General features: G+C 41.8%; 1 protein-coding gene across 2 annotated transcripts; it reads left to right on the top strand.

The window, feature by feature from the left end:
- Positions 1 to 1,150: 1,150 nt before the first annotated feature.
- On the top strand, positions 1,151 to 10,784 carry rnf20 (ring finger protein 20, E3 ubiquitin protein ligase). 2 transcript variants are annotated; one of them, XM_049763930.2, is made up of 22 exons: positions 1,151 to 1,291; positions 1,623 to 1,809; positions 1,929 to 1,997; positions 2,416 to 2,514; positions 2,619 to 2,766; positions 4,940 to 5,125; positions 5,251 to 5,366; positions 5,443 to 5,589; positions 5,682 to 5,756; positions 5,843 to 5,962; positions 6,072 to 6,251; positions 6,319 to 6,454; positions 6,576 to 6,697; positions 6,803 to 6,962; positions 7,169 to 7,466; positions 7,574 to 7,691; positions 7,809 to 7,958; positions 8,030 to 8,242; positions 8,367 to 8,492; positions 8,727 to 8,867; positions 9,761 to 9,865; positions 10,082 to 10,784. In XM_049763930.2, exons 2-22 carry the CDS (start codon positions 1,633 to 1,635, stop codon positions 10,256 to 10,258), a joined length of 3,063 nt encoding a protein of 1,020 aa, XP_049619887.1. In that variant the 5' UTR covers positions 1,151 to 1,291; positions 1,623 to 1,632; the 3' UTR covers positions 10,259 to 10,784. The 2 variants fall into 2 exon arrangements, 1 of the variants encoding a protein (XP_049619887.1); XR_007490656.2 differs by lacking the exons at positions 9,761 to 9,865; positions 10,082 to 10,784 and having other exon boundaries at positions 8,030 to 8,283.
- The last annotated feature ends 263 nt before the right edge of the window (positions 10,785 to 11,047 follow it).

Genomic DNA, 11,047 nt, shown 5'->3' with positions numbered 1-11,047 from the left:
TACTTGTGGTGAGCCATCATGGCCTGAGGCTGACACTATCTGAAGCACTTACCTACATTCCACATCTAATTCTAGTGCAGTATCTAATTAGGAGGATCGATAACATACAGTATCAATCATATAAGGCGTCCTAACAAAAACTGACCTGGAATGTTTCTATATTTGGAAAATGTTGCTTTAAGTTTCACCTTAAAAGTCTATGGATGCAATAAAGGCACACTTGGATTAGTTTAGTGGAGAAGAACTTCACATCCAATCAACAACAATCTAACATTGAAAATGTTACTATGAATGAATGGACAGAAATTCCCACAGACACACTGAAGCTATTATCGTCTTATTTGTCATGGTGAAATGATTAGGTGTTGCAATATTATCTTTGTGTGCGAAAGTGCATATAATACATCATTATATAATTTCTTGTTCAGTTTTGAAGTGAAAGTAAGAGTTTGTATTCTAGTTGTGAAAGTTGTTTTGAGATGATAGTTTTTCAGCTGCCATGCGTCGCTGCCCACTAAACACGTCCTGCACAAGCTGTTAACATCCAGTTTTTACACAACATGGACTCTGCACTGGGTGCACTATACTCTTCAGTATTGCTCAATGTTCAAAGGTTTATGATGAGTCTCTTTTATATAAGGACTGGGGGAGAGAAAGGCAAAAGGGCAGTTCATTGTTGTACTCAACAGACAAAGAAATGACCCCTCCCCCTCAAAAAAATATCTTTAACCTGATGGAATTTTGCCTCCATAAATATCTAGTTAAAGAAAAAGTAATCCGATTAAATTTGAGGTGATTTTACAATAATGTGAAAATATGAATTTATAATATCATATACGAATATTGCATGTAATATTCATTATATGTCTTTAGTTAATAATTAATAATTCAAGTTATATACAAAGTTTCAGTGTGTGAGTTAATTTCTGTTTGGGGCCCCAACGGACCCCAGAATCGCTTCTGACTCCCGCCATACCAAACATAATTATTACAGTATGTACACTTTATGCAACATCTTTAAATGGTCCTGTGCCGTGAGTTTTTTGTAAATACACGGCAATCCGGTGTTATTTTTATTCCGGTGCTTTGAGTAAGAAACAATGAGAAGTGGCCATTCTGAACGTGTCAAGGCATGTTAAATTGACCAACCCCCGCACTAGATGGCGCACTACACGTCCAGTTGTATAATGATAGTTCGCTACAGCTTCCGTTTCCGGGAGTATAGAAGCCGCAGCATCAACATTTGCTCGTGAGATTTCACATTTTTATCAAGATCCTGCGTCCAAAAGTGGTAAGACTTTTCTTCCGACTCAGGTCGGGTTGAACGCAAGCACATGAAGCTGTAAATTTTGTGTTTGAAATAGATCGTTACTCTTCAGTCGGCACCTTCGCGCTCCCATTAGCATGTGGCTAACATTAGCGCTAGAACAGCTTGATGCTAATGCGACTTTTAGATACAGAGATAACTTTTTAGGGATGTTCTGTCTACTGTGTTTTGTTGTGTTTTGTTCAGTTTTACACAACGACGGCCACAGCCACCTTTGTTGCTAACTAGCAGTTGAAATGCCATACACAGAGCAGAAGAAACTATCTTACTATTACCACTGCGTGTCTTGTAACAGGTGTCTCAGGATGTCAGGACAGAAGCGTCCTGCAGATCCCAGCGGCCCCTCCTCAAACTCCGGTGTGCATCCGGAAAAGCGGAGAGAGCGGGATGGAGAGGATGGAGGTCCCAGTCTAAGTGCTGCAGCTGCGAGTGGGAGCACAGCGGTGGAGACGGTCATCAAACTGGGAGGGGTTTCTAACTCGGTCAGCTTGATTGTTCTCTTCCATCGTTATACTTAATTTAAAGGACATTATATTTAGGGTCCGTCCGTGTGTGTTCGTTCGCTCCTTCATTGGTAATGTTCCACAACTTGTTTTTTCAGGAAGAACAAGATATTAAAGCTCTCCAGGCTAAGAACCGGAAATTGGGAGAATCTTTGGATCAAAGACAGGTGCATTTTGATTTTTTTAATAAACCAGAATCTGTTGTTGAACCAGAATCTGTTGTTGAGTTCTGAAACACTCCCTTTACACTATTAAGTAGTGTACTATATAGCAAGCTCACCATTTTGCGGTGCTGTTTGGATGTGTTACTAATAACTATAGGTTATCCTCATTGCCCTCAATGAATCCTACAATGCATTTTGAAATGTGAATGACTGATGCTCTTTGGAAAATCATTTTATCCCTTGGTGCATCAATGTTTATTGTGCCACCCAAGTGAAGCAGCTGACTTACTATGTTTCCTCTCGGTAAAAATCATTTTGTAGTGATTAGAAAAAAGAGAATGTGTAGAATTCTGTAGTTGATTCCAAACATGGCATGTGTTTTTTAACTGTAAACTTTGATTTTTGGCTTGCTGGTTTGCAGGGCATTGAAGATGAATTGCGAGAGCGAATCGAGAGACTAGAGACACGCCAGGCCACTGATGATGCAAGCCTGCTTATCCTCAATAGATACTGGAATCAGGTGAACTCTTGCGGGTTTATGCTCAGCAACAAGAAACAAGATCCAGCAGAGCACCTTAAAAGATGTCAACAGAATTTCAATGTCTTATCATTCTTTGCTTTCAGTTTGATGAAAATATTAAGCTGTTCATCAGACTATATGACCAATCGCCAAGCGAACCAGAGAAGTCTCCAACGGGAGAAGGAAGGAACCTGAAGCCAGAAACCCCTGAACCAGATGGAGATTCGAATCAGGAGAGGTCCAAGGACAGAGGTAATGAGAAAGAAAATGTAGAATAAATGTAGTGAAGGTGATTTTACACAACGCAGTGTGTTCAACTAGAAGTCTCTGGAGACAAATGCCCTAGGCAAGTTAAGCTGCAGACATTTGGAAACATAAATAATTTTATTTGTGTACATCCATGCAAATTAATGCAATTTAAAAGTACCGTATTTTCCGGACTATAAGTCGCTCCGGAGTATAAGTCGCACCAGCCATAAAATGCCCCAAAAAGTGAAAAAAAACATATATAAGTCGCTCCGGAGTATAAGTCGCATTTTGGGGGCAATTTATTCGACAAAATCCCACACCAAAAACAGTCATGAACGAGCAACAACAGGCTAAACGATAGCAACAACAGGCTAAACGATAGGTATGCTAACGTGACAAACACAAACAAAGAGCTGAGAACGGGCCTGACGTAACATATAGAGTGATTAAGGACAACTATTACATGAATAACATGTTTATAAAACCATCAGTGTCACTCCAATTCATTAAATAGCAACAACAGGCTAAACGATAGGTATGCTAACGTGACAAACTCAAACAAAGAGCTGAGAACAGGCCTGACGTAACATATAGAGTGATTAAGGACAACTATTACATGAATAACATGTTTATAAAACCATCGGTGTCACTCCAATTCATTAAATCCATCGATCGTTCTTTGTCAACAATGGGTGCGCGCGACTGAGGGCGCTTGCACTTCAAAATATTCCACAGGCTCATATAACGATAGATAAACTATATTTCAAATAACTATAATATAAGCCAATAATATTATCAAACCATCCGTGCACTTTAAATCCATTAAATCCATCGGTCAAATTCCTCGTCCTTTGTCAACATCGCCGCGCGTGCGCCCTGACGTCAGCCTCGTCTTTATTCCACAGATCTAGTATATAACTATATTGTAGCGTTAACAAAGTACAAGGATAGACGTGGGTTTGGTATACGGCTCTTTATTAAACAAAACAAACTTCCAAGCGTGTGGCGGCGTGGACTTCCAGACACGAGAGCTCCATGGCATAGGACCGGGCGTGCGTAATGGCCATGTCCGAGCCCCGCGCACCGTTCAGCGGACAGCCACTCGGCCGAGCGTCGGCCCCCGACTCAGTAGAGACCGGGCGTGCGTAAAAGCCATAATAGTTTTTCAAACCTTCTATGTCACTCCAAATCCTTAATTCCTTCAAACTCTTTGTCCTCCGTGTCACTTAGAAATGATCACCGCTAATGATGGTAGTCCTTGTGTGGGCACGTTTGTATGTAAACAACCGGCGCGCCGCGCTACTGACGTCACTTGAAATAGTAATCCATTGGTACATCATGGTTCTCCAAACTTTCTTTCTGCTGCTCGATTACTGTTTTCAGCTGCATATTTTACAACTTGAAGTTTGTAACCTGCAAAATATGAGTTTCTTTTTGGTGCCATTTTTCTTAAGCCCACCCAGTTGATGAGTCACGGCCAACGGTAAAATTTAGAGCGCCCTCATCCAGTTTCGTCTGAAAATATAATTTTTTTTGGTTGTTTTATCAAAGTCAAAGTCTGCTTTATCGTCGATATATTTTTTTATATACTAAGACACACAAAGAGATTGAAATTACATTTCCACTATCCCTCGGTGAGATAGTACACATATGCATACAAGCAACACAAAAAAACCCCAAGAAGGCACTAACAATGAATAAATAAGAGTATTGAATAAATGATAAATAAACAAATAATAATAAATAATAATAATAAATATAAGAGGAGCAAAAATGGAGCAAGTGTACATACAGCAGACAGTGGACTTGGATATGGTGCTTTAAAGTGTTAATTGCTTTATTTGATGTTTTCTCTATTTTTTATGTTTTGAATATGTTCAAGATAAAGAAATAAAAGCATGTGAAGTGATCAACTATACTAAAAATAACATGGGAAGTGGTCAACTATACTTGTAAGTGATGTCTTAATGATCAAGTAAAAATTTGTGAAAAAAAAACATATATAAGTCGCTCCTGAGTATAAGTCGCCCCCCCACCCAAACTATGAAAAAAACCGCGACTTATAGTCCGGAAATTACGGTATGCCATTTCAGCTTAATTGTTTTTAAGTAAAATTTTGTCATATGTAATATAGTTTATGACATTTTGGTGAATGTGCTCCACTGTTGTCTCACAGGCCACCAGGGCGAGACATCCAACTCCTTCCTGGCCACCCTGGCTAGCAGCACCAGTGAGGAAATGGAAGCCGAGCTTCAGGAGAGGGTGCAGTCCAGCCATATGCAGGCTACTCGTGTTGTGGAGGTCTACAAGTGTCTGAAGAGCACAGTAGACCAACTGAAAGCAGACATGGATTCTGGAATTGGTCAGTAAAAGAAATCAACAGTCACTAATGAATAATGAAGCGGAGTAGAATAGGGGCCACATGATTTAGTGACTTGCTCAAATGTGCTTTACACACAATCATTGTCGATGGCTGTTATTTCTCAGCTGGGAGTTTATGCCACGTAGCTTCCAAATTGAACACGCTGCTGACCGGTCAAAATGAACGTCTTCAACAACTGTCTGAGGACCTCAAGCAGAAATACAATCAAATGACCAGTGAGGTACGCATTATATGACGCATGCTGTGTAGTAATGATATTGCACAGCCCTTATGCCCTCTCTTCCTCTTCTGTCAAGTTCCGATCTCTTGGTCGTGCAGCAAACAAAGCAGACCAGCGTGTCAGCGAGCTGCAGGTTTTGAGTGAAGAGCTTCAGTGGGATATGGAGAAGATCCGTCGACGTGAAAATCGGCTAAATGCACACATGAGTGAGATACTAGAGAGGGTATGATGTATTTTATTTTAGGCAAATACGTACTGTATGTATGCAGGTCTGTTAGTTTTTTGAACATTTTTTTAAAAAAAAACTCACTCTAGGTGAACAGCAAAGGTTATAAAGTGTGTGGGGAGGCCAGTAGTGTATGTGGAACCATCACCATCAACAAGAGAAAGGTAGGAATTTTGTAAGTGAAGAACATATATTTTAGTACGGTAATGCTTCACCTTTTTTCCTGTTTGGTGATGTTGCTCTCCTGCAGTTTGAGGAAATAAACAGTGAACTGGAAGAAAACCAGGAGCTGGCAGATAATCGTCTCATTGAGCTCCAGAAGCTCCAGCAGGATCTGCAGAATGTGCTGCAGGAGAATAACAACATGAAGGTGTGTTTCATGTGCCGTTACATTATTTGGTGGATATTTTTACTAATAGAAAGCTTTTTCACATCGATTTTGAGAATTTGCTTTTTGAATGTGTACTCTTCCCACTCAGGCTGAGCTGCTGAGTCGAGCAGAGGGCATGGTGAAGGATACCTCTGAGTATCGCTGTCTGCAGTCACAATTTTCTGTGCTGTACAACGAGTCACTGATCCTCAAGGCTCAGTTAGACGAGACGCGTGGCCGACTCAACACAACTAGGACGGCACGCCTTCGACAGCTGGAGCACATGGAGGTAAGCTCGTTGTGTGGGTATCCATCCAAAGTGAGCGCTACCTCACTGACGCCTTTATTGTTTGCAGAATGACGAGGTAACTTTGCAAAGAAAGGTTCGCACCGAAGTCTTTCAGCTGGAAGATACCCTCGCTCAAGTCAGGAAGGAGTACGAGATGCTACGTATTGAATTTGAACAAACTCTCGCTGCCAACGAGCAAGCCGGTGAGGAGTCGAAGCTTACAGAACATGACACGGAACCCCGAACTGCTTTTGCTTGTCGGTGTTCACCGAGGCCGGAAGGGATGTCAAGTGCCCTTTGCTTGTTTCTCACCGCTCGCTACAGGCCCAATCAACAGAGAGATGCGGCATCTGATCAGCACCCTGCAAACTCATAACCAGCAAATGAAGGGCGAGGTTGTGAAATTCAAGCTGAGACTGAGAGAGACACAAGCTGAACTCAACCAGGTTTGATGCCAAAAAAGAACTATTTCCTGAAAATTGAATGACTTGTGAAACAGATTAGTAGTGCAGGATGATGCCGAAATTATGTATTTGATGTTGTCTTTGAAGATTCGCATTTCAAAGGGGAGCAGCATCTTGCAAACTCAGTCGAGCACGGAGATTGACTTGAAGGAGGAGACGGCGTCCCCTATGACAGCGAGTGTCTCTGGGGAGGCCGTGGTCAAGTCAGAACCTCCTGACAATGACTCTTCTACGCCAAACAGCGCTGGTAAGTGTCAATGAGCCAATGGTGAGCAAAGTAGAATCTCTCAGGTCAAACACAGCTGAGTCGAGACCTTCAACTTATTCACACACCCACAAAATGTCTCACATTACATAACTCATGAAGGTAGTTTGCATGACTCACTTTTCACTAACGTTTAACGACTTTGTTGTGTTCACAATGCCAATTGTGTGATTTTTCTGCTTCACTAGGCATCTCGGTGAAAACAGAGCCAGGAGTTGAATCTGAGGTAACAGTCAAGGAGGAGGAGAAGGAGGAGAAGAAAGAGAAAGAGGAAAAGAAAGACAAAGACATCATAAAGAAAGAGGAGAAAGACCGCGAGAGGGAAAAGGAAAGAGAGAGGCCAACTCGCAGTGGGATAAAGGAAGAGAGGGAGAAACTGGGAAGTGGCAACCAAGCCGAGGAATCTTCTGGAGAACGCCTTTCTTCAGCTGGAGGGCCCAAGAGGAAAGAGATGGAGCAGTTTAAGATTGTCAAAGTAGAGCTAAAGTGAGACCTTGTCTGGGATTTTATTTCCCACCCCCCCAAACAAAATGAAGTCATGTGTTTTATATTTCATAGTTGTGATAATATTACTTTTTACGTCGACTGTACAGGAAAGCTCAGGAGTCCCAGAGGGAGATGAAGCTCCTCTTAGACATGTATCGATCTGCACCAAAGGAGCAGAGAGACAAAGTCCAACTGATGGCAGCGGAGAAGAAGGCCAAGTCAGAGGTGGTCAACCCTTGCGCAACACGGTCACACCGGTGTCATGATGGAGAACGCAACTTATGGCTGATTGTTCAGGCAATGGTGTGGAGGGCTTATGTGGAACTTTCTCACTGATTCCAGTCAGAGGAACTCCGTCAGAGACTGAGGGAGCTGGAGGAGCGGGAAAGGAGGGAGGGTAAAAAAATGGCTGATGAAGAGGCCCTAAGAAAGATTCGCTCTGTCGAGGAGCAGATTGACATCCTCAACAAAAAGCTGTCAACAGCAAAACAGGTGCGAGCATGTCTGTCATTATGATTATTATTTTGAATAGACTGTTAACACCCTCGCTGCTCCGTCTGCAGGAGGAGGATGCGTTGCTGAGCGAGATGGATGTGACGGGACAAGCCTTCGAGGACATGCAGGAACAGAACATTCGCCTGATGCAGCAGCTCCGGGAAAAGGATGACGCCAACTTCAAGCTGATGAGCGAGCGCATCAAGTCCAACCAGATCCACAAGCTACTGAAAGAAGAGAAGGAGGAGCTGTCGGATCAATTACTCACTTTAAAAACACAGGTGAATTTCCACTGTGGCCTTGGAAGAATACAAGCCCAAATGTATGCCGACACGTAAGACATTTTGTTTGCTCGCTGCTCAAGGTTATGTCTTTAAACTGTTTTTTTTTTGGTACAATTGTTAGGTGGATGCACAGCTGCAGGTGGTGAGGAAGCTTGAAGAGAAGGAGCGCCTCCTGCAGGGCACCATCAGCACTGCAGAGAGAGAGTTGACACTCAGGACACAAGCGCTGGACATGAACAAACGCAAGGTAGCAAGCACTTCCTTTGCAGCGGAGGCCATTGTGTTGGAGTAGAAGTCACACATTAATTACAACAATCGGTCGAATTGTTTAAACTTTTAAAAATAGAACCGTGAACTACTGTGAATAATATTAGCGTTGCCTTTATTGTGCACTAATCCTTCACGCACAAGCCATTGCTTAACAATTAAGACGTTAAAATGAGTCCTTGAACGTTCAGTAGGTGAAACTGTCATCCTCCAGGCCCAAGAGTCAACCTTGTTGTCAGAGGAGGTTCGAATTCAACTGGAGCAGGTCCAGCAGAGACTCGTCGTGGTGCGAGAGGAGGTTGTGGAAAATAGCATCTCCAGAGAGAAGGAGTCTTTTAACTCCCGGCGAGCACAGGTGGCGCACACATACACACGAGGCCTCCGTTCCATAGCGTCACACTTTAAAAGGCAATAAGCACAACCCTCTCTTCCACACTGGCCTTCCAAGCTGCCATTTTCCTTGATGACGGTCTTGCGTAAGGACATGATGGGAGGGCTTGAACAAAAAAAACTGGGAATAGTCTAGATTGTGACATATCTGGCAGAAAGCCGCCAGCTGTTAGCATAGTGACAAGATTAGCTGCTGGCCACAGCCTGTTTGAAAGGTCAAACGAAACGTTTCAAGGTAAAGGACAGGCTTACTTGGCACAATATTCAATGCAAGTTTTTTATGCCTTGATGGTTCAGCAAGCAAGCCTTTAAAATATTTTTATCACGTTTTTTTTCTCATCAGTAAAACTAATTGAAACAAGTCTTTTTTTTGTTATTGACTGTGAAATACATATAAAGAAAAGTGTTTCCTCTTCGGGAAATGTCTTCTTTTATTCTTTTTCTCAAAAAAACTCACCTTAATACAATAACATTAGATGCTCACCTATTTAACTAAACAAAATGAGCCAGCAAATTTCGCACTTTGGGTTGTTAACTGAAGGTTATTTCTCTTCTTGACAAATGCAAGCTATAAGTCATTTCTGTTCAAATAAGATGCTGATTGATTACTTTGTTTGTTCTATATTGACAGTTAAAATTCTTATCGTCAGTACTATTATGGGGAACGGGTGTCAATTACTCATGTTTTTTCACTTGAGTCAGCCAGCCTTGCTTCTATCTAATCCGCAGACTGTTTGATCGCATCACACCAGCACAACGCCTCTTGTCCTCAGATTTGGACAAAATCAATCTTGATCCTGGAGTAAGCCAAACAAGCAGCAAGTAATGCTTACCTTTACTTTGTGATTGTTGTTTCAGGAGGACATCTCTAAACTGAGGAGAAAAATTGAGAAGGCCAAGAAACCGGCAGAGAAAATTAGCAATGGAGATGAAATCTTAAATGAAGAAATTAGTGAGTATAAGGTGAGTTGGTGTCATGAATTTTTTTTTCCCAAATAAATTATTTGGTAGATTTTTGGGGGTCAGGGTATTTTCTAGTTCATTCTACTTCTCTCACTCAGTACACAAGAGTTAGTTATATCGCTTGCTGTCCTAGATATTCCTAGCCACTCATTAAGTCCATTCATTTAAGGAGACCCCCCCCCCTCGCTTTCTCTCTCTGTCTCACGCTCCCCCTAGGCTCGGCTCACATGTCCCTGTTGCAATTCGCGAGTGAAAGACGCCGTCCTGACAAAGTGCTTCCACGTCTTCTGCTTCGAGTGCGTCAAGACACGGTACGACACACGCCAGAGGAAATGCCCCAAGTGCAACGCTGCCTTCGGAGCCAACGACTTCCATCGCATTTACATTGGCTAGGCCTGCGAGCCCACTAGTGCAGATGGTGCCCGGAGCAAGGCTGGCCATGGCCTCTCTTCTCTTCTCATCTTTTGTGGTCAGGCTCTCAGTGGATAAGTGGTTCCAAAGTATGTGAGCAGCCACAAATCGGACTTAAGGCTTTAATGTTGAGCGTTGTTTCATTCCATTTTTACTGACTGAATTTGTTTATGAAAATGGTGCGCACACAAACACAAAGATGAGCAACATTCCGCCCATTCCTCACGTTGAAGTTAATAATTGTAATATTTGTGCGTGTACATTGTTCCTTTTTTATTTGAAAACTGCTGAAACTGTTCTGTACTGAAATTTTCTCAAGTAACTAAGTGTTGCCGCTGCTTATTAAATTGAAATTTGAGCCTTTCTCTCAGCCTTTTAAGGAAACTGTTATAACCACTGTTGTGGTTAAGATGACAAGCACTTGTGTCATTAGATTTAGCAACTTTTACTTACCCTATCAATTATTTTTCCCAAAAGAATCTTGCAATAAATTTAGTTACTTTTGAAATGTGTGTGGAAACATTTAGCAATTTTAGAAATGTGTCAATGCTTAGATGTGGGCATTATCCGTCTAATTGAAATCTTGCTGGGCAAAAAAAAAAGAAACTCAAATTGAAAATGTTTGTTTCAATGATGTAAACATTGTTTTCTTAAGCCCAGTTTTAGCAGTGAAGCAACTTGAAACGTAACGTCAATGCTAAAATGCACCCTTCTATGTAAATCATGTTTTTAGTCTTAAAATGATTTTATTCTATTGACATATTTTAATTA

Source organism: Syngnathus scovelli, chromosome 1 (genome assembly GCF_024217435.2).
Source record: "Syngnathus scovelli strain Florida chromosome 1, RoL_Ssco_1.2, whole genome shotgun sequence".
NCBI lineage: Eukaryota > Metazoa > Chordata > Actinopteri > Syngnathiformes > Syngnathidae > Syngnathus > Syngnathus scovelli.
This window is presented reverse-complemented; position numbering and strand designations above follow the sequence as displayed.

Coding starts and splice junctions, on each gene's coding strand:
- rnf20 (XM_049763930.2), top strand. CDS start 1,633: ATGTCAGGACAGAAGCGTCCTGCAGATCCCAGCGGCCCCTCCTCAAAC. Junction 6,455..6,575: donor CGCTGCCAACGAGCAAGCCG/GTGAGGAGTCGA, acceptor CGCTCGCTACAG/GCCCAATCAACAGAGAGATG. Junction 7,959..8,029: donor AGCTGTCAACAGCAAAACAG/GTGCGAGCATGT, acceptor CTCCGTCTGCAG/GAGGAGGATGCGTTGCTGAG.